General features: G+C 41.3%; 1 protein-coding gene across 1 annotated transcript; it reads left to right on the forward strand.

Moving 5' to 3' along the window:
* Nucleotides 1-344: 344 nt before the first annotated feature.
* On the forward strand, nucleotides 345-20,741 carry LOC102921668 (N-acetyllactosaminide alpha-1,3-galactosyltransferase-like 1). The gene is made up of 7 exons (XM_016007147.3): nucleotides 345-468; nucleotides 756-823; nucleotides 2,085-2,164; nucleotides 8,535-8,570; nucleotides 13,508-13,555; nucleotides 19,423-19,560; nucleotides 19,917-20,741. Exons 1-7 carry the CDS (start codon nucleotides 372-374, stop codon nucleotides 20,572-20,574), a joined length of 1,125 nt encoding a protein of 374 aa, XP_015862633.3. The 5' UTR covers nucleotides 345-371; the 3' UTR covers nucleotides 20,575-20,741.
* Nucleotides 20,742-22,591: the final 1,850 nt, after the last annotated feature.

Below are 22,591 nucleotides of genomic sequence, written 5' to 3' on the forward strand. Positions count from 1 at the left end.
ATAAGGTAAGAGCTCTGCCTGAGATAACAATGTCTAAAATACATGGGGAAATAGTTGTAATTTTTGTCTGTCATCCATACACACACATCATTCAAAATACATGTCCATAAGTAAGTAACATTTATAAAGAAAGGCAAGGAAAACAGCAAAGGAAATTCAAATCAGAATTGTTTAAAAACAAAAATTTAGGGCTGGAGGGATAGCTCAGCCATTAAAGGCAAGCCTCACAACCAAAAATATAAAAACAAAAATTTTTTAAGTTTTCCAGATGAGATCAAGTTTTGATTTTGGTACACACAAATGCAACACGTTACCTCAGGTGTCATTGTGACAGCAGCTTCTAATGCTTCTGTCATCAAAAGAATTTGGTGATGTCACCAGGACAAGAAGACTTGGCAACAGAAGGGCACACAGTACCTGACTTGGGGTTTTGTTTTTTCATTCCTCTTTACATTATCAAAACTAAAGGTAAAGTGACTCTTAGGAAAGGCATTATAAAATTTTAGATTATCATGGTAAAAAAATAGCTGGCTATCATTCCCAAATGCTGGCCTAAAAACTATAGTGTACAGAACTATGCACTATAGAACTATACAGTGTAGGCAATATATCGATGTATTCCTGACTTGAGGATAAAGTCATTACTGGCACACAGATAGGAGATCATCTGGCTAAATGAGCCACCAGCTTACTTCACTCAAACTTTGCCCCAACTTACCTTGAATTTAAATAGTGAATATTTCACTTTGTTTTAGGGACATGGAGTTGTTTCCACCCGCAGCGCACTGTGGTATTCTCTGCAAAGGAACTTTCCAATAGAGATGTAAGTCACATGTGTCACCTTACAAATTTGAAGGGATACACTATAAAGTGGTTAAAAGAAACAGATGAAACTTCAGTCAAATATTTTCTTTTACCCATGTTTCTAAAATTTCATTTCAACTTTGATTAATACTAAAAAAATAAAATATCCTAAATCCCTGCCTCCCTCCAGGGTTTCTCTTTGTAGCCCTGGCTGTCATGGAGCTCACTCTATAGACCAGGCTGGCCTCGAACTCACAGAGATCTGCCTGCCTCCACCTCCCAAGTGCTGGGACTAAAGATGTTGTGCCACTATGCCCTGCACATTTTTCTTTTTTGTATTCTGTTTTCCGACTCCACTTTTTAGATCATGTGGTTCACAGACTCACTGCTCAGGTGGCTGGTGGATGCTGCACAAGGTACACACCTGAAACTTTTGGTAATTTAATAAATGTTCAAAAAAATTAACCCTCCGCGTTTCTCCAGTACCCAATGGCAAGACCTACTTTTGAATGATACCTGCTAAAATCCAGTCTGTGTGCAGATATCTAACACTGCTGGTGTACACTCAATGAATTAGTGGGAGCTGAATCCCTTATTTAGATGTTCACTGTTTGTAAGGATATACCTATGAGTCTCATATACCTGTCAGACAGTGTATGTATTTTGAGGTGATTAGTCCGGAGGTCTTTGAGCCTATTTTTGACTTTGTTAATATTCTGATCCCACCCCTTGGAGCCACCCTGTGTCCTCAGGTAAAACTTTCTTTTTAAGGAAAACTCAGCCTATTTCTCTCTCTCCTGCTTCCCTGCCACGAGGTATGCACCCTTGAGCCCTCTCTCTCTCTTCTTCTTTCTCCCTCTCCTTTCTGTCTTTTCCCATCTGTCTCTTTACCCCTCATTATAACAAACCATTTCCACGTGAATGCAGCTTCTGGGTTGTGAATGTCCACCAGCCTCTCCACTGCCATGCCTGCATGGAGTGGGTCACCACCAGCTTGCTGCCGCATCTGCCCAGCATGTCAGCATGGTTCTCTGTGAGCCCAGGATACCCTTGGGGCCCCTGTGTAGTAATAAAACATAACAGGCTTTACTATCATTGTGATATACTTTGTTCGATATAGAACAATCTGGAATCAGACATTGAAGGTGGTGGCCAAGTTTCTACAAATTCATTTGTTGTCAGAAGACACTAAAGAAAAGTTTTTGTTTGTTTGTTTGTTTGCTTTTAATCTTTAACTGAAATCTTTTTCTTCTCTTTTTTTTTTTGTTCTTTATTTTTAGGAGAGAATGAATTATAAAAGAGAAATGCTGTTGCTAATCTTGCTTGCTTTATTGCTGGCATTATATAAGCACCACCCCAGGTAAATATGAAACCCTGATGCCCCCCAGCTATTGATAGAGCTGACCTAAAGTGCTGTGCTTTTACCCAAAGACATTCGAGCACACTTTAATTTAACTTAAGAGAAATCAGTTTTTCTTTGGTGAACATATACATTAATTCTTTCATTTTTTTCAACTTTCAAGAGCAATGATTAATACCAGGCTGTGGTGGCACACGCCTTTAATCCCAGCACTTGGAAGGCAGAAGCAGGTGGATCTCTGTGGGAGCCCATTTGGGTTCCTCGTGGCTTTACCCAGAGGGTCTGCATAGAGAGGATGATTGGACCACGGGCCTGAATGCAGGTGTCTGAGATGGTCTGCACTTGGCTGTGCTGGGGGAGATATTTTGCTCCACCCCTTTGCATTCCTTTAAATACCCTAGGGCAGAGACAGTTGGGGCCTGATGAATTATGATCCAGACCCTCTCGAGGCTATCCTGTATTTTCTATCTGTTTCTCTCCCCCTCTGTCCTTCTATCTAATATTTCCTGCTGCTTCTACTCACGAGTACTCTGGGGGAAATGTGGGGGTGGTGGGTAGCCTCCCCCACAGATGGCACCATGAACAGGGACTAGGAAAAAGGAAAAAGTAATAAATATTTTTATAATATCCAGAGTGCTTGGTGGAAGTGGGGGGTGGCTCTGCCACTTACAGAAGGGGGACAGTTTGGTTGTGTAGTGGAAAAGGTACATAGGGCAGGGGGTTTATCCTTGAGAGAAAAGGAAAAAATGGACTGGAAGGATGTTTGAGGCTGCAGTGTAGAATCTTCTTTATCAAGATTTCTCTCTTTCTGTCTCTCTTTGTTTCTACCTATGAAAAATAAGGAAGGTAGAGTGTAGCAATATAGTACAGGAAGAACTGAGAGCCGAGACAGATTCTTCCCTGGTGGGAGGGGCTGCTGGAGGAAGCAGTAAAGCCAGGAGAGAATGGAGAACTACCCAGGAGTAAAGCTCTTTTCTATCCAAGAAAGCACCTTCCTGGGAAAGCTTTACTTCAAGCACTTTTGGTTTCTGACTCCCGGTGAGGAGAGGGTGTGAAGTCCTGAAGGATTACTGCCTCTGGGAATAAGCTGCTGTTTGAGTGTGTGGACAGATGAACACAACTTGCTCAGGCAGAGGGTCAGGTGAACGGCCTGATGAGGCAAAACACCTGCCATCATGCGAGATTAGGGATAGAAAAACCTCCCTTGATAAAAAAGCAGAAGTCTGAGCACAAACCACAGACCCTGAAAACAGAAATGGACAAAAGCCCCTACCTTCAGAAGCAGAGAAAGCTGCCACTGTGGCATTGGGAACTGTTTCTGGGGCGGAGGAGATAAACTGAGACCAAACTGGGAGCTGTCTGGGAGAAAGTCTCTCTGAAGGAGCTGTAGGAGATCTTTGCTAAGTGTTTTTGTTTCTTTTCACTGGTGGCTGGGGCAAGTGGACAAGCCCCAAGGGAATGCTGGAATCAGAAATGCCCATCTCAATGCATGCTAATGGGGTAGGTGCGATTCTTATCCAGGGCCAGTATCAGATGTAAGAAAAATACTTATTAAGGTCAGCTCAGGAAGAGCAGAAATCTTTGGACTCAAGAAACTTCCCATAGTAAAGAAAAAATAAAGTTCATTTGAAAGCAAGCCTGGTAAAAGGGAACCAGAAGTTGACTCCTAGACCTGAAAAGAACTATGGGAAATGAAGTCCGAAAAGTAGCACATAACAGTGGACTGATATAAGAAAAATGCATTCTGGGAAAGGTAGTTTTTCCGCTAAAGATAGTGGCATTGTCTGGAAAAACTTTTTTCAGCTTGGAAAAACAAAAACAAAAACAAACAAACAAAAAACCCCGCTCATAGTAAACTTAAAATACAGCTTTTAAAAGATTAAGAAGGAGGAAAATTGTCTGAGCATTTGTTGAATTCCAGTTCCAATGAAAAATTTAAAGGATATGAAGCTCAGAGCTTTGTGGCTTTAGGTTCCTTTGAGAATATACCTTATGCTACCTAATAGCTGCTCAGAGTGTTTTTTTACAGTAGCTGGATGACAAAAAAGCTACCTATAAGAGCAATCAAATCACTTAGGAATACAATAAGCTTTCAAGACAAACAGTCTAGCAGGTGAGCTTGCTGAATGATGCAGGTCTGGAACCCCACTCCCACTCAGACAACTGTCTTCTGCTGGGAAACTGTCTGCTGAGCTGCCAGCTAGGCAGTTCAGAAACAGAATGTTCCTTAGGAGGTTTTCATCTCTTTTCTTTCTTTTTGGGTTTGCTGTAAACTGAGATAGCTCTTAATAGAGTTTTTATAAAAGATCTGGAATGAATAAAGTACTGTTTAGCAATAGAACTCACTAAATCCCAGGGTTGAGAGAGCTATTAAAGAATTAGACTCTTATTTCAAACTCTCAAGAACTTTCAGAATGATATCAAAGCTGACTATAAACTCTGAACTTTAGAAATGATTTGTATACTCCCTGTCTTATTAAGAGATTCTTCCTAGTGTAAGTTAGTTCTGTTAAAAGTAAGAAGTATCTTTGCTAAGGTAGTCCTTTAGAGTTTCTTTAAGAATATTAGAAGTAAGGTAGTCCTATAGAATTTCTTTATATTTTCTAAGGTAGTCCTGTAGAGTTTCTTTAAGAATATTAGCTTATAAGAAGTATAAGTAAGTGTAGGTTGAATGTGAGTTTCTAAAAAAGTATAAATGTCTGTATGTAAGTCTAAATACTTAATGTAAATATATGTAGTAAATGACCATGCTAGTTGTCATAAGAAGTGTAAATAAAGTAAGTCAGAGAAATGTAGGTTTAGACTATATAGGCTTAGGTCTAAGGATATATGGTGAGGGTTTAATAAAAAAGTAATTTAGAGTAGAGTAGGAACCTGGGATGCAGAAAACAGCATTCATAGCAGACTGCAAACAAGACTGTTCCAAAAGCCACCAATAACAACAAGAAGCAGCTCCAGAGACTTCCTGCTTCAGAAAGTAGCAGCCAGAGTGTCTACGGCTGAGACCCATGGAGCATCATAGCTTCTCAAGAGGCAGTGCAAGCACCAGCAGCCAGAGGGTCTCAGGAGCTGAGACCCTCAAGGCATCAATGTAATGCAGGCGGCAGATGCACAAGAGTGTACACGCTTTCTACTGAAAGGAAGCCATGGTCAGACGTGGACACGCTATTCTTCAAGAAAGGCAGATGGAGGACAGCAGCTTAGAGAGCCCAGCGGCTTGCATCACCACGGGAAAGATGAACGGTGAGCAGCAATGAACAGCTGAGAATTCAAAGAATAGACTGCTTCTGGAGGCCAAGAGCAGAGTGGTGTTAGTGCCAGACAAGCAGCTGAGACATGTGGGAGCCCAAAAAGCTTTGGAGGTAAGAGTGTGCTCTGGACTGAACAGCCAGACTGGGGATCTTGGCTGGGAACCAGTTTGCTGAGTACTTGGACCATCAACGACACAGGTATTGGGGACCCTCTCAAAGCCAGGGTCGCTGTGGGAGGGCCACAGTTCAACTTTTGGCAGCTGAAGGAGCCTTGAGCCCATGTGGCTGTGAGGTGAGGCTCTCTAGCCTGGTCTGGGAGCGGCCTGGTTATGGAAGGCTACAGACTGCAGAGCGCAGCAGTAGCTGAGCACAAAAGTTGCAGAAACACTTGTTTGAACTAAAATTCTTAACTGCAAAAGTTTAGGCTATGAAACTTCTCGTATTTGGAGCTGTTTGCTTCAGAGTCATTACGACTCTGACAGCTGTACACAGACTTAAGGGCAGCTGACAAGCCAGGCCCTGACTTCGAGCACTCAGAGGAACTTTTAGGCCTGGTACCAGAACTCCTTTTGAACTTTTGAATTTAAGAAATGAAATGGACAGTAATGATTTCATTACAGTGGTACAGTTCGAATTTACTTATGTATATAGACTCTATCAGTGGTGATAACTTATGAACTGCTTAAAAATGGAACTGTGTAAATAGAGAAGTTGAGTTTTTTCTAAAAAAATTATAAAGAAAAGAAGGAGTGTTAATATTCCCCAGTCTATTTAATTTAAAAATATTTTTGTATGCCGGGCGGTGGTGGCGCACGCCTTTAATCCCAGCACTCGGGAGGCAGAGCCAGGCGGATCTCTGTGAGTTCGAGGCCAGCCTGGTCTACCAAGTGAGTTCCAGGAAAGGCGCAAAGCTACACAGAGAAACCCTGTCTCGAAAAACCAAAAAAAAAAAAAAAAAAAAAAAAAAAAAATATTTTTGTGCTGCTTGAGTGAATTAATGTTATGTTTTGTATAGTTCTATTAAGAAACTGTTTTTGTATGTAGGTTTGTAAGAAAGTATTAATGGTTATATTGAGAATATTGCCTTTGAATGTATGTAGGAATTACAATGGTGTAGAGCAATGGTCATGTTAGAATTATTATATTAATGCACCATGGTTTGGTGAAGTCAAGGAAGTGTTTAAGTTTGATGTGAATACATCAGAAGTTTATTCTACATTTTGTTAGCAAGAAATTCAAATGGTTCTATTAAGAGTTTGCTTTAAGTTGTAAGATTGAGAGAATTGTAACTATATATAACAATGTGTTAGAATTATGTTAACCTGTTAATGTTAATGATGAAGCTAAGGGAGTTTTTAAGTTTGATGCAGTTGCATCAAGAGTTTTTTTTTGTTTAGAGAGATCTTGGTGCAGCTAAGACTGATATAGTCACCTTAGACCCATTCGAAAAAAAGAAATGCTGCTGTGGATATCACTCTATATAAATAAAACACTGATGGCCAGTGACCAGACAGGAAGTATAGGCGGGACAAGGAGAGAGGAGAATTGGGGAAACAGAAAGAAGGGAAGACACTGCAGCCACCGCCAGGACAAGCAGCATGTAAAGACGCCGGTAAGCCACCAGCCACGTGGCAAGGCATAGATTTATAAAAATGGGTTCATTTAAGATAAAAGAAGAGTTAGCAAAAAGCCTGCCACAGCCATACAGTTTATAAGTAATATAAGCATCTGAGTGAGTATTTTATACGTGGATTGTGGGACTGCGGGGCTTGGTGGAACCTGGAGAGAAGCCCTCCAGCAACAAAATGCCATCTTTATCGTCCTCTACTCCAATGCTGGGAGGTTTGATGGCTATGGAGATTGCTGTGAGCTCTCAATGGAGAGTTGGTTTTTATACATTAAGAAAGGGGGACCTGTGGGAGCCCATTTTAGGTTTCCTAGTGGCTTTACACAGCAGGACTGCATAGAGAGGATGACTGGATCATGGCCCTGAATGCAGGTGTCTAAGATGGTCTGCACTGGGCTGTGCTGGGGGAGATATTTTGCTCCACCCCTTTGCATTCCTTTAAATACCCTAGGGCAGAGACAGTCGGGGCCGATGGATTATGATCCAGACCCTCTCGAGTCTATCCTGTATTTTCTGTTTCTCTTCCCCTCTATCCTTCTATTTAATATTTCCTGCTGCTCCTACTCAAGAGTACTCTGGAGGAAATGTGGGGATTGTGGGTAGACACCCCCCACAACAGATCTCTGTGAGTTCGAGGCCAGCATGGTCTACAGAGTTCCAGGAGTGCCAAGACCACACAGAAAAACCTTCTCTCAAAAAACAAAAACAAAACAAAACAAAAAAAGAAAAAGAAAGAAAGAAAGAAACAACAACAACAAAAAACCAAACAAACAAAACCCACATTCTCTGCTAACTTTACATTATCTTGAAATTAGTTCGCTCTCTGCATTTCTCTTAGTCTGCTGCCTCAGTGCATTATGCAAAAACACCTTTTACAATGACTGCTATTTTAGATACTTTTTTAAGAAAAAAAATTGAAGTTCCAATCATTGTGAATCAGACTAAAATAGCAACAAGGCCATACAAGAGAAACATGATGATGTCCCCTCATACAGAAAAAAGTAAATTCTCCTCTCCTCCATATCCTGCTCTCCATATGTAAGAGACACATGGTACCAAACGCCGTTTGAAAAGCGGCTGCGTCGGGGGAGTGAAGTCTTTAAAGTTAACCTCATTGCTTTGGCACACTAAGCTACAGTTATTTGCCTTCCAGAGTCATTGTATTTTAATGGAGAAGATGCACAGCCAGGCATTATAGTCTTTATGTTCTTTTTTAAGACGATAGTGACCCACAAGCTGCTCGCATGCCTGCATTTGTTGTGTGTTTCATTGACGCAGCCCTAAGTCTGGCGCAGAGTGTGTGTTTAGTGTGTACAAATGCGTGGAAGGAGGGATTTCTTAGCGTGCACCAACGTGTGGAAGGAGGGATTTCTTAGTGTGTACAAATGTGTGGAAGGAGGGATTTCAGCTGTTGGGTTGCTTTGCCATTTTCATTATTTATAGGCATTTTTTCTAATTTAAAACTAAATTGACTTTTTTTATTTACTTAAAGAATAAAGGATCACCTACAGAAGATACATGCCTGCTGGTAAGAGTCTGTCCTGTGACTATTCCAAGAGCAGTGGAGGGAAAGTGGTTCCTAATGGAGATGCTGAACACAGAACGGTTTTGCCTCTGACTTAAATTTAAGCATCCCTGTCCAGGACAATGTTTGCCTTGGGTTTCTTTAGAAGGTGACAGAGCCCTGTTAGCAGCCCAGTTCCTACTGTTCCCAACTGTGTAGGAGCCTGCGACTGAGAAATCAACGCTCCCGAGGGTGGACTCCTTTTCTGCCTTACAGGTTCCAGTTTTGTGTTTTTATGAGATTCCCTATGTGTGCAAAAGTGTCTCTGTGTCTAGATATGTTTCTTGTGCTTTTTCTTTGGTTCTTTTCCTTTTGTTTGCTAGTCTTGTCCTATACTATGTTTTTTTGTTTTATCTTATTATTATTCTTTAGGGGCCTGTTTGTTTTCAAACCAGACACAGAAAGGGTGTGGATCTGGATGGGAGGGGAGGTGGGGAGGAACTCAGAGGAGTTGGGGGAAGGGAAACCATAATCAGAATATATTATATGAAAAAAAAATCTGTTTTCTTTTTTGGTTTTTTTTGTTTATTTGTTTGTTTGTTTGGTTGGTTGGTTGGTTGGTTGGTTTTGGTTTTTCAAGACAAGGTTTCTCCATGTAACCCTGGCTGTCCTGGAACTTGCTCTGTAGACTAGGCTGGCCTTGAACTAAAAAATTCCCCTGCCTCTGCCTCCTGAGTTCTGAGATTAAAGGCCTGGGCCACCACTACCCAGCCTAAAATCTATTTTCAATAAAAGAAAAATATAAAAAATAATCTCAAGACCATGTTGCTTAAAAATATAAACAGCTGGGCGCCACTTTTAGTCCTAGCATCAGGAGGCAGAGGCAATGGATCTCTGTGAGTTCGAGGCCAGCCTAATCTACAGAGCGAGTTCCAAGCCAGGCTCCAAAGCTACAGAGAAACCCTGTCTCAAAAAACCAAAAAAAAAACAAAAACAAAACTTCTCTATCATTGCACATTTTAATAACTTTAGGCAAAGTTAACTTGTTGAAAGAGCACATTCCTGGGAAATCATATAAAGGAATATCTTTGGCTTAAAGACACCTCTGAAAATAACAAGATGCCCTAATTATGGCCATCCATTCTAGTTCAAAATAACTGTCACTCACAGACAGTTGCATGGAAATCATGTGTACCTCTCACCTGACCTTATTGAGTTATTTCTAATCCCCCAATGCTGAGCCCACCCATTGAGCTATTCCCCCCCTTTTCCCACCCATTAAGTTATTTCTCCCCCTCCATCCTGCTGTTGAGCCCACCCATGAGTTATTTCTACCCCTACCCTTCTGCTGAGCCCATCCACTGAGTTCTTTCTACTCTTACCCCCCCCACCCCGCTGCTGAGCCCACCCCCTGAGTTGTCTCCATCTGGTGATATTGATAAGATTTCCTATTTCTGTTTCTTCATACCAAACTATGCCTGTCTTACCAAATAACTGACTCCTGATGTGCTGTGGATGTCTTTCTGTACACTGTGAATGCGTGTTGCTCTGATTGGTTGATAAAGCTGTTTGGCCTATGGCAAGTGGGGAATATTTAGATGGGGACTATCTAGGTAGGGAATTGGAGAGAGAGACAGGAAGAAGAAAGGCAGAGGGGAGAGAGATGCCAGAACCTCCAGGAGAAGCAAGATGTGATACCAGTACACCACGACCACATGACAACTTATAAATTAATAGAAGTAGGTCAAATCATAAGAGCTGGCTAGCAAGAAGCCTGCCATAGGCCATGCAATTTGCAATTAATATTAAGCCTCTGAATGGTTATTTTATAAGCAGCTGTGGGAACTTGGGACTGGGTGAGACCAGAGAAACCTTCTGACTCCATTTGGCACCCAATGTAGGGCACTGATCCACATAGATCTAAGAAAGCTTAAAGATTATGAACACACAGAAACAGAGCCACACTAGGCTTCCTAGTCTCACAGTCTCATGCCAGCAGCAGCACAGACTCATCTTCCAACAGCTGCCTGTGAGATGGAGCTGGCCACCAGCTGCCATAAGCTAAGCAGCATGGTGGATTCCCACAGCAGTATACAATGGTGTTTCTAAGCTGCATAGCATACTGCATAATGGATTTAGCTTTTGCTAGTACAGACAATAAAATAGAATAAAATATAAAATAAAATAAAAACAGGTTTCTGGGTAACATGCTGCTTCTTGGAGACAGACACAGTGCTTCCCAGAATTGGTGGTAGGCATACTTCTGCCATATTAGGAAGCTGAGATGGGCAGAGTTAGCAGCCAAGGCTACTGCTTTTCATCCTAGCCATGTAATTTAGCAGTTTAAAATCTCTCCTGGTCAGAAAAAAATCATAGATTCACAATAAGACAGATTTAGATGGAATAAAACTCTAAATGGTTTATAATATATGTAAAAATGTACATAGGCTTGGAAGAGAGGGGGAAAAGGAATATATGCAATTATATAAAAATAATTAAAAAAAATAAACTCTTTAAAGAGACAATAAAAATAATAAAAAATAAGCCACATAAAGATGAAAATCAGCCAGGCGGTGGTGGCGCACGCCTTTAATCCCAGCACTCGGGAGGCAGAGGCAGGCGAATCTCTGTGAGTTCGAGGCCAGCCTGGTCTACAAAGCGAGTTCCAGGAAAGGCGCAAAGCTACACAGAGAAACCCTGTCTTGAAAAACCAAAAAAAAAAAAAAAAAAAAAAAAAAGATGAAAATCACACACAAAGTCTGGATTATATTGTCTTTGGGATTTTTAACTGCAGAAAGACATTTAATTATAAAGGCTGCTGAGTTAAACATTATATATATATATATATATATATATATATATATATATATATATATATATATATATATTAAAGGTATCTTGACTTCAAAATTTGTGTCTAAGGATATGTTGCTTTGGAAAAGAGGTTCTGCCTTTGTTTCCACAGAAGATGAGAACCTATGGATTGCTTCCAAGCTAGTATGGCTTGATCAAGGAAGACCCCCTGAGAGGTCTCCAGATGTTCCAACATCCAAAACAGCTTCAAGGCAACTGTCTCAGACAATACAGCCTCACAGACTACTCCAGTCAGGACTTGGCCATAATTCTTAGTTTTCTCAGGATCCCCATAAGATTGACAATGCCCCCATCCAACAAAAACTAGTATGAGAAACTATGCATAAATTCCCAAAATATTGTTTATAAATATTTATTTTTATTTAAAGGGGGTTGATTATAAATACAACCTCTTTCTAAAGAAGAAAAGAGGATAGTATAGATATGATAGGATAAAAGGGTAGATCACTGAATCTACCTTTGAAGAGCAACAACTTGTTTAAAATGTTTTACATTGCTATAGATTTTAGTTTCTTGATATAAATTTAAAGTTAATTTTGTTATACTGTATGTATATTTTTACTCTTGTTTAAGGTATTATATTTGTGTAGCTCATTTGAAATTGTAATGTATAATTAAGAAATACAGATTAATAATTAGTCACCCATGATAATCAAACTTACAGTTATGTTAGTTAAATTTTCTAGGTATACATAGATATATTTCAGTTAAGTAGGTAATCTTCAAACACTTCAAAGACCTACAGAATATGGCATTTAAAATGTTTTAAAAAACTTAGACTTTCTAGACAGTGAAACATGTCTGCTCCTGCCAATACCAATTTACTTCAAAGAGAAAAATGGGCATCAAAGACACTCCATATGGAGTTTATCTTCTTCTTGGCAAAAACTGGCCATTTGGATAAGAAACTGTTCTTTTTTTAATTTTTATTTTATTTTATTTTTTATTTATTTTTTGGTTTTTTTAAGACAGGGTTTCTCTGTGTAGTTTTGTGCCTTTCCTGGAACTCATTTCTTTTGGAGACCAGGCTGGCCTCGAACTTACAGAGAGATCCACCTGCCTCTGTCTCCCTGAGTGTTGGGATTAAAGGCGTGCGCCACCACTGCCTGCCCAAGAAACTGTTCTTGCCTGGACTGATTGACAAAATGTTGTATAGACTGGACATGCAGGACCCATGAAAAAATGACCACTGAATTTGTCAAAACAAGGTGAAATAGTCCTTCAGGTTCCTGCTTCACAGAGGAGACTGCCAGACATTCTACAGGACACAGAGAGAAGTGACTGAGAGACTCTAGGTCTATAGGCTGAAGATGGATGCCCCAACGTTACAGAGGAACTTTGGATGACTGTCAGGCAGCCAGCTGTGTCTGTCGTTTCTAGATTTTTGGAAGATGCTTACAATGTTCTTCCTATTTACTTAGGTAATATTATATCCTTCTGAGGTCTTTGATGTAGTTGAAGACTAGATAGTTATAATTATAGTTTTCCTTAGTCATGATAAAAGACAAATTATATATGAAACTTTAGCCTCACAAATATAGCATAGATGATAAAATATTTTCTTTAAGTGTACCAAATATAAATAGACTAGCTCTTATAACTGTAATTCTTGCTTGATAACTGTTCTATTATATGTCATTTTACTGTGTTAAAGTTAAAACCTTCCTTTTTGATTAGACAGAAAAGGGGAAGTGCTGTGGGATGTCTTTCTGTACACTGTGAATATGTGTTGCTCTGATTGGTTGATAAATAAAGCTGTTTGGCCTATGGCAAGGTTATAACTAGGCAGGAAATTGGAGAGACAGGAAGAAGAAAGGCAGAGTGAAGAGAGACAGACACCAGCACCTCCAGGAGAAGCAAGATGTGAAAATACCAGTAAGCCACGACCACGTGGTGACTTATAGATGAATAGAAATAGGGCAAATCATAAGAGCTGGCTAGTAAGAAACCTGCCATAGGCCATGCAATTTGTAATTAATATTAAGCCTCTGAATGGTTATTTTGTAAGCAGCTGTGGGACACTGGGGCCAGGCAAGCCCGGAGAAGCCTTCTGACTACACTGATGTGCGTTTTCTCTTTGTACCTAGGAATGATCATTTGGAAGAACCTCCGCTCTCAGCCTGGTTTAATCCTAAGTAAGAACAAAACAATAGTGTAACTCAATTTTAAGAAAATGATATTCTGTTACCAAATTGTAGGTGCTAGAGACACTAGAACCGAGTTCTCATTTGTTTCTAAGACTTTTTACTTTGAAGACTTTTTTCACCTGTTTATGGTCTACTTTTTTTTTTTTTTTTTTTTTTGGTTTTTCGAGACAGGGTTTCTCCGTGTAGCTTTGCGCCTTTCCTGGAGCTCACTTGGTAGCCCAGGCTGGCCTCGAACTCACAGAGATCCGCCTGGCTCTGCCTCCCGAGTGCTGGGATTAAAGGCGTGCGCCACCAACGCCCGGCCTTATGGTCTACTTTTTAAGAATTATGCAGTGAAGAAAGTTGTCAAATTCAATCTGGCTTAACATTCTGGTATTATTAGGGAGAAAATGGCTTTAGGTGCAACCTAAAAATGCCAATATTGACTCTTCTAATTTTAATTTATTATCACTATAATTAGCATATTAATTACATAAATGAATAGGTTCCACTGTGACCTTCCCATGTATACATATATCCTGTCTTGCTGGTGTCAGTTCTTCCTACTACCCTCATTTGGCATTAACACTTTGGGGACACCATTATTTTCTTGTATTGGCTTACAATGTTATGTTTATATAGTGTAAACATGTTTATAAAATGTTCATAATGCATTTCACTGACATTCTGTGATATTTGCCATCTAGGTGCTATTATATTCCAACAAGTGTGTGTGTGTGTGTGTGTGTGTGTGTCTGTCTGTCTGTCTGTCTGTCTGTCTGTGTGATGGAAGAGTATGGATTTCCCACATGGAGTCACTCACTGTTTAAAAGCCTGGGACGTTGGTTCTGTGTGGTACACTGGATGCTGCCTAAGCATGAGGACCAGAGTTTGGATCTCCAGCATTCGCGTAAATACTGGTGTGTGTGGTAACCCGCCTGCTGTCCCTGTGCTCGGAAAGTGGAGCTGGGGCATCTCTAGAGCAAGCTGTCTAGCTAAACTCACCTAATCAGTAAGCTCTGGATTCAAGTGAGAGACGGCTTCAATACATAAGGTGGAGAACAACTGAGGAGACACCCCATGCCGATCTCTAGCCTCTACTGCACACACACAGACACACACCCACATACATGTAAACATGCATACACACATGCATGCACATCACACAAACATACCAAAGGAAAATAAAAACAGCTAACTAGGGACTGGAGAGATGCCTCAGCAGTCAACAGTGCTTCTTGCTCTTGCAGAGGGCCTGGGATGGAGTCCCAGCGCCTACAGGCAGCTCACAGCCACGTGTAACTCCAGTTCCAGGGAATCACATGCCCTTTTGTGGCCTCTGTGCAGACCAGGCATGCATGTGGTACACATATATACATGTAGACAAAATACACTTAGGAAATTAAAATAAGTAATTAAAAGATACAAATTTAAATTTTGATGTAGGCTACTCAATTGCATTGAAGCATTATACCTTTTATTTTCCTATCTATAGTGGGTAAATACTAGTAATGTTTTACTAATTTTATATATTTACTTGACATTAGTTTTGTCAAATATTTCATTTTTGGCTGTGACCACACCCAGGCCTAGAGGAGCAACGGGAGGGGTGGTTTTATAAGAGATCAGGGATTGTCAGAACCATGAAAGAGGAGCCGTCCCAAGCAGTAGTCACAGAGGGACACAGCTGTCCAACAAAACTGGAAAAGAAAAAGGCAGGTAGCTGACCTCTCTCCCTTCCTGCCCTCTGATCCTTTTTTGATTCTTCTCATTTGTAGAACCTACTAGAAGCCACAGCTCAAAGGACATTGGGTAACCAATCTACTCCCAGAGTGGAGAATGGATAAAAAGATAAATGGAAAATAACTAGCACAACCCTGTCTTCTACAAACTGGCATTGTTTCTCAAGACCTTCACTTACATGAAAAAGCTCATGTCTCCAAACAGGATAAACATAAAGTTCCACAATTGCATCATCACAAGATGATGACAGTCCAGCCACATTAGCCATGCCCAACACTCACCCTACAAAGTAGCAGAGAAAGAGGAGAAAATAAAACAGTCTACACAATAAATCGCTGCCACAGTCCTGCCACAGCAGCCATTAGGGAGATGGACAGTAAACAGTAGATAACAATCAGATCCGTGGCTTCCTTATCTTCTACTGATACGCTGTTGGCCCTGTTCTGACTACCTCCTTTCCCGGTGCTCCCAGCCCTTGGTGGTGCAGTCCTGTTGAGTGCCACACTCTCCCAATGACCATTATTGCTGGACATAAGAACAGTAGAGAGCATCCCAGAGAGTTCTTCTTGTTCTGTGCAAAGCAGTTCTCTTTGCTGTCATCTTGGCAATAACAACTTGTGTTTCCTTGGGAATGAGAATCATTTGCCCAGCCAGGAGAGTAACAATATTTTTACTGTTTGATTCTTCAGTTGAGAAAACTCAGATGACCTATAAGTGCTTTTATGGAACCATGGCTTTGTTCCCCGAGGGATTCCTCCCTTGTGAACTAGCGTCTCCCAATCCATGGAATCGAAGGTCACAAAATGCTATAAACATAGAGAGCCAAACACTTATAAATGAATTATCTAATGTAATCAAGAGCCAGACACTTTCCCATATCCACGCACCCTTAGGGACTATGTACTTCAGCTTTGGAAAACATACCATCTGAAGAAACTGCTCACAGATTCAGAGCACCCCAGGGGTAGTACCTCAACCTTGTAGAGAATTGGCGCCCAGCTTGTCCTGAAATGAAGACTTCTGTGGACTCTCCTACTGTCTGGTGGGCTAGCTGCTTCTGGACAGACAGATGATAGTAAGGACAGAGGCTGTGATGGAAATGAACCAACTGTCACCACATTTCACCATAAAATTCACTGCCTTTTCAGTTAGGCAAGGTGTATGACACTGGGCACTCCGTGCCTGCCCGAGTTCCACCTTACTACGGGATGGCCACACTGTTTAGCGATGCATGATCTCTGTTTCTGTGGCTGGGGCCGCTCTGGGCACAGATGCACTAAGGCAAACGCGTCCTGACGACATCCAGAGGACCTGGTGTGTCGCTCACTGGCTGCCGAGCCCCTTTGCATCTGCTCTTCTGTTTTGCCTTCTGCTAAGCAATGTCATATTTTAAAATGTTAAGGCATTATTTTAATTATGTGTGTGTGTGTGTGTGTGTGTGTGTGTGTGTGTGTGTGTGTGTGTGTGTGTGCGCGTTCACGGGTGCGCATGTGTGTGGAGGCGGAGACACTGGATGTCTTCCTTTAGCACCATCACCTTTTGTTTTCAGACAGGTTCTCTCACTGCACCTGGCTAGGCTGGCTGGCCCTTCCACCCTGGGGTCCTCCTGTCTCTCACCTCACTGCTGGGTAAAGGCATGCACCACAATGCCCAGCTTAAAACACACACACCCCACCTGAGTTTGCCTGCATGAGTTTGTGTGTGCAGGAACCGATGAGAACCAGAAAGTGGCAATGGAGCTCCTGGAACCAGAGCTAAGGGGACTGTGAGCCACCACCCGTGGGTGCTGGGAACTCAAGCAGTGTCCTCTGCAAGAGCAGCACTGCTCAGCTCTCTCTTCAGCCAGTGTCCAGCTTTTCACACGGGTGCTGGGTGCTGAGACGCAGGGCCTTGTGCTTTACGGAAGAACCTTCTGCTGAGCTCTCCCCTCACCCAGCAGTTTCTTAGCACGGGTCTTTAAGAGAATCTTTTCCTTTCATTCTGGCAAATAATGATAATAATCTGATTTATTGAGAAAAAACAGTAATCTTGAAATCTTCTAATCTTCTCAAATAGATTGTGTAAGGCTGAGGTTATATTTATATATAGCTATATAAATAAATATATAAGTTAAAGACTCCTTAAAATAATAGTGGTGTTCTTTTGAAGCACCATGGTAGAACACTTGCCTAGCACGCATGAGGTCCTAGGTTTAAACACCAACACTACCAGAAAATAAAATGAGATAAAACAACAGTGGGAAGTGTGATCCACGCTCAACTCGGATTCCATTGGCATATGCAGCATACCTCATTTATGTCTCATCACTGTGACAAAAGCGCAGTCTGTCAGTTTTCGATTTGTTTTACTCTGTTTTTTGATAGGATCTCATGTAGCCCACACTGGCCTCGAACTCACCATGTAGCTGAGGGTGACTCTGAAGTCCTGATCCTCCTGCCCCTATCTCCTAAGTGTCAATCTAACCCAAGCACATGCTAAGCAAGTACTCTACCAACTGAGCTACATCCACCACCTCAGTAGGTTAGTTTTAAAGTGTGTTTTCAAATTTGATTTAAATATAAGTGTATGCCTATACAGTTTCAGTATAGGAAGATTTAAAATAACTATATAAATGAATATGTAAGTTTAAAAAATCCTTAAAATAGTACTAGTGTACTTTTTTTTTTTTTTTTGGTTTTTCGAGACAGGGTTTCTCTTGTGTAGCTTTGAGCCTTTCCTGGAGCTCACTTGGTAGCCCAGGCTGGCCTCGAACTCACAGAGATCCGCCTGGCTCTGCCTCCCGAGTGCTGGGATTAAAGGCGTGCGCCACCACCGCCCGGCATACTAGTGTACTTTTAAAGAATTTGTTGTTATGTGATTTTTATAACTATTATTAATACAGTAGTAAGGATTGCCAGACTGCATCTTTGTGTAGATATAGATTAGTACTTAAATTTACAATGTCATTTTTGTCCAATTCCTTCCAAGAGGTGTATCTTAATGTGCTTTAATTTAATGCCTTGACTTCAGACAGATTATTATTATGATGAATGCTGCCATCATGTGGTTATTCATCAGAAACAAGTCTGGTACTTTTCTCTTTGTTCTAGTTCATTTTCTTCTACATTGCATCTGTGTGCCTAAAGCACAAAGGAAAAGTTGAAAAGGGAATGGAGAACAGTGTGCATGTGTGTGCACATGTGTGCATGTGTGTGCACATGTGTGCATGTGTATGCACATGTGTTTGCATGTGTGTGCAGAAGCCAGAGATTGATACCAAATTGTCTTTTAGTAGTTGTTTTTTTTTTTTCTCTTTGAGGGCCCACCACACAGCTTCCAAATAAATACACAGAGACTTATTCTTATTTATCAATGCCCAGCCTTAGCTTGGCTTGTTTCTAGCCAGCTTTTCCAACTCAAATTATCCTGTTTCTCTTTAACTACATTTTGCCTCTGGGCTTCTTACCTTTCTTTATTCTGTATCTTTCCTTCTTACTCCATGGCTGGCTGTGTGGCTGGGAAGCTGGCCCTGGCATCCTCCTCTCTTTCTCCTTTTCTCGCTCCTCCTTCCTCTCTTGAGCTTAGACTTTTCCTCCTATATGTTTTCTCTTCCTGCCAGCCCCACCTGTCCTTTCTTCTGCTTGCTATTGGTTGTTCAGCTCTTTATTAGATGAATCATGTGTTTTAGGCAGGCACAGTAACAGCTTCACAGATTAAACAAATGCAACACATCTTTGTATCATTAAACAAATGTTCCACAGCATAAATGAATGTAACACATCTTAAACTATTATTCCACAACATTTTCTTCAGTCTGTTTCTGCTTTATTTTATGAGACAATTTCTCAATGAATATAGAGGTCACTGAGGGCAAGGGCGGGTGGTCAATGAGTACTAAGGATCCTCCTGTCTCTCCCTCTTGGTATGCACCATGCCCAGATTTTTTGATGTGGGTTCTAGGGACCCATAGCCAGGTCTTCATGCTTTCACGGCAAGCCCTGTCACTGACAAGGGGAGTGCTGTAGATCTTCCCAGGGGAGAGAAAGGAGGAAAATAAAAGTTAAAAACGTATTAAGTTAGCTGTTATCACTCTCATAACTTCTGCTGTCACAATAAGATAATCCGCTGGTTTTTTCTTCTTTTTTGTTCAATAGAAAACGTCCTGATGTTATAGCAACAACTGATTGGCTCGCTCCGGTCATATGGGAAGGAACTTATAACAGACAAGTTCTAGACAAATACTACAAGAGACTGAACATCACCATAGGCTTGGCTGTCCTCGCGACTGGAAAGTATGCACCGCTAGCATTTGTCCTTTACATTTTGGAGAACTAAGGAGGAGCAGCCACGGACTGTCTCTATCCAAAGCGCTACTTCCTAAGAACCTGTCCTTCCTTCTGACTGCCCTGTGTAGCTGTGGATAGCGACTCTTTCCTTTTCTTCATAACAAATGTCGTCTTCTCTCAGGCCCCCAAGCTTACTATATTTCCTTTCCCTAACCAATGCAGCTGAAGGCACAGACCCAACCTCTCTATCTTTATCTTCTTAAACATCAGTGGCATGTGTGTTGATTGGCATGCTAAACAGCATGTATCTCCTGGTGAATTTCAGTGAAGTCGTTCTTTTTTTTTTTCTTCATTTTTCATAGCTTTACAAAACGGTCCCTGAAACACTTCATAAAATCTGCTGATAAGTACTTCATGGTTGGCTACAATGTTATCTTTTACATCTCAACTGATAACATCTACAATCAACCGTACTTAGAGTTGGGTCCTCTTCGGTCATTTAAAACATTGAGGCTGCCTAATGGTGATAACTATCAAGACTGTACTCCCAGAAACATGAAGACCATGAAAAGTAAAATCATGCATCACATCCAATATGAAGTAAACTTTCTCTTCATTATGGCTATGAACCAGATCTTCAAGAAAGACTTTGGAGTTGAAACCCTGGGCAAATCTGTAGCTCAACTCCACGCATGGTGGTATTTTAAAAAACCCAAAGATTTCCCTTATGAGAGGAGAGCTAAATCAGCAGCTTCTATCGCCTTTGGGGAGGGAGACTTTTATTACCACAGTGCCATTATTGGTGGCACACCCAGTAACATCTTAGCTTTCATTAATCAATATCTAAAGGGAATTACAGATGACAGCACAAATAAACTTGACAGCACGTATGAAAGCCACCTAAATAAATATTTGTTAATCAATAAGCCCACTAGGGTGTTATCACCAGAGTACAACTGGGATCCGAAATTTAAGACTCCTCCACAAATAAAGCACATTAAGATAGCATGGCAGCCATAAATTACTTGATGGTTGTGTCATGGGGTTTATGAATTCACAAGAAATAACAGGAATTTCTTAAATATAGAACTTGGGACACTCACAAAAACGTATAATCTTCCAGAGTAAATTATCTATCTTTGAAATTGTAATTCTATTTCATCTGAATAAAAATAAATGGATAAGTATTACTTATGTGATGTAATGTATTACATATTCACTATAAATAATTTAAGTATCATTTTTGGAGGTATAAATTTTATGAAAAAATAGTTTTATAAAAAAAACCATACACATGTCAAATAGATACATATAAAGGAAGCTTAATATTCATCACTTTGCTCAGCTTTATTTATTTATTTATTTTGTTGGGATGTACATTATTTATGGTTGATCTTGACCAGTATTCAGTCCGCCTAGGATGTGATTAAACTCATGTGAACTGAAGACATCCTACCATAGATCTGCTTCTGTTGCTAGTGATACTGAGGTCATTTATTTATTTGTTTGTTTGTTTTGAAAGACCCCCGAAGGCAGTCTTCCCTCTGGAGAGACCCTCGCCCAGAGATCACACGAGACCACAAGTCAGATGCAAACAGCAAGAGGCTTTATTCAGGAACACGGGTACCCGGGGCAACACAGTCCCTCAAGAAGCTCAAGAGACTGGCGCGCCCCCGGGCTGGAGCGGAGGGTTTTTATAGGGTCGGGCAGCAGGAGCACGAGGAGGGTGGGTTCAAACTCAGGGCAGCCCATGGTTTACAGGGTTCTGATTGGACGATTCAAATGAGGCCGGGTTCAAACTCAGGGCAGCTCGTGGTTTCTCCCCGAGCTTGACACGCCTGCTGCCTGGCTCCAAGTTGTTTTTCTGACCTTTAGTACCCTTTTCTGGGGCCAGGAGGCCGGCTGTAGACACCCTGCGCTTTTTAGACCTTACTTGAAATGGCGTTAGGCTAAGCTAGTATGCTGGGATCTTTCAGTTTGTTTGTTTTTTGATACAGGGTCTCTGTGTAACAGCCCTGGCTGTCCTGGATCTCACTCTGCAGACCAGGCTAGTCTTGAACTCACTGAGATCCACCTGCCTCTGCTTCCAAAGTGCTGGGATTAAAGGCGTGCACCACCACTGCCTGGGTATTTTTTTTTTAATTTTTTTTATCTTATTCTATGTGTGTGGGTGTTTTGCTGGCATGCATGTCTGTGCACTATGTGCATGCCTAATGCCTTTTGAGGCCAGGAGAAGGCATGGGGTTTCCTGGAACTATTTAACAGTCAGTTGTGAGCCACCATGTGGTTGCTGGGAACCAAACTGGGTCCTCTGATGGAGTGGGAAGTGTTCTTACCCACTGAACCGTCTCTCCAGCCTTAGCACATGTTTTTTAAAAAGATATGAAAGTGTGATAAAAGAAAATTTACATTGTCCCCAGGAAGCCTACAGTCTAAAAAAGCAGATAGAATTAACCAAGAATATTTCTTTCACAAGTTTAAAAGTTAAAAAAAATTCAAAAAAGATGTGACTAAAATGTAGTAACTCAGAAAGTATCCTCATCTTGACTAGGTCACAAATATGTCTATAAATGTAGTAAGGCCCTATCTCCGCACAGTTATAAGAACTGGAGATTACAGAGTCCCAGTGGGCTATTTGTGTCCCCTTCTATGGGAGAGAAGCAGGGGGGTGCGAACATTCTTTAAATGGGAGGTTAATGGAAACTGTTGGGGACTGGGGCAGGGAGATCTACGATGGCCTTCAATGAACCTCTTCTTGCATTCATGACCTTACATAATGTGCCTCCCACAGGCTCACCTTAGAGGGGCTGAATGGATTGACTGGCTTCCCACCAAGAGAACAGGGCATGCCCCACTAGGACTAACCTACAGCATATCGTGAGGTCTGCCCTGCCGCAGACCTTCCCTCCTGCTGGGGTCGCCACAGCAAACTGCCATTTTGGTGAGGCCTGAGTGATGCGCTCCCAGGCACCCGCCAGCCCAGAGAAGGTACCCCAGAGCTGAGCACCTACACCATCCCACCTAGCAGGACCAGCCC

The sequence above is a fragment of the Peromyscus maniculatus genome, chromosome 4, assembly GCF_049852395.1.
Source record: "Peromyscus maniculatus bairdii isolate BWxNUB_F1_BW_parent chromosome 4, HU_Pman_BW_mat_3.1, whole genome shotgun sequence".
NCBI classification, from domain to species: Eukaryota; Metazoa; Chordata; class Mammalia; order Rodentia; family Cricetidae; genus Peromyscus; species Peromyscus maniculatus.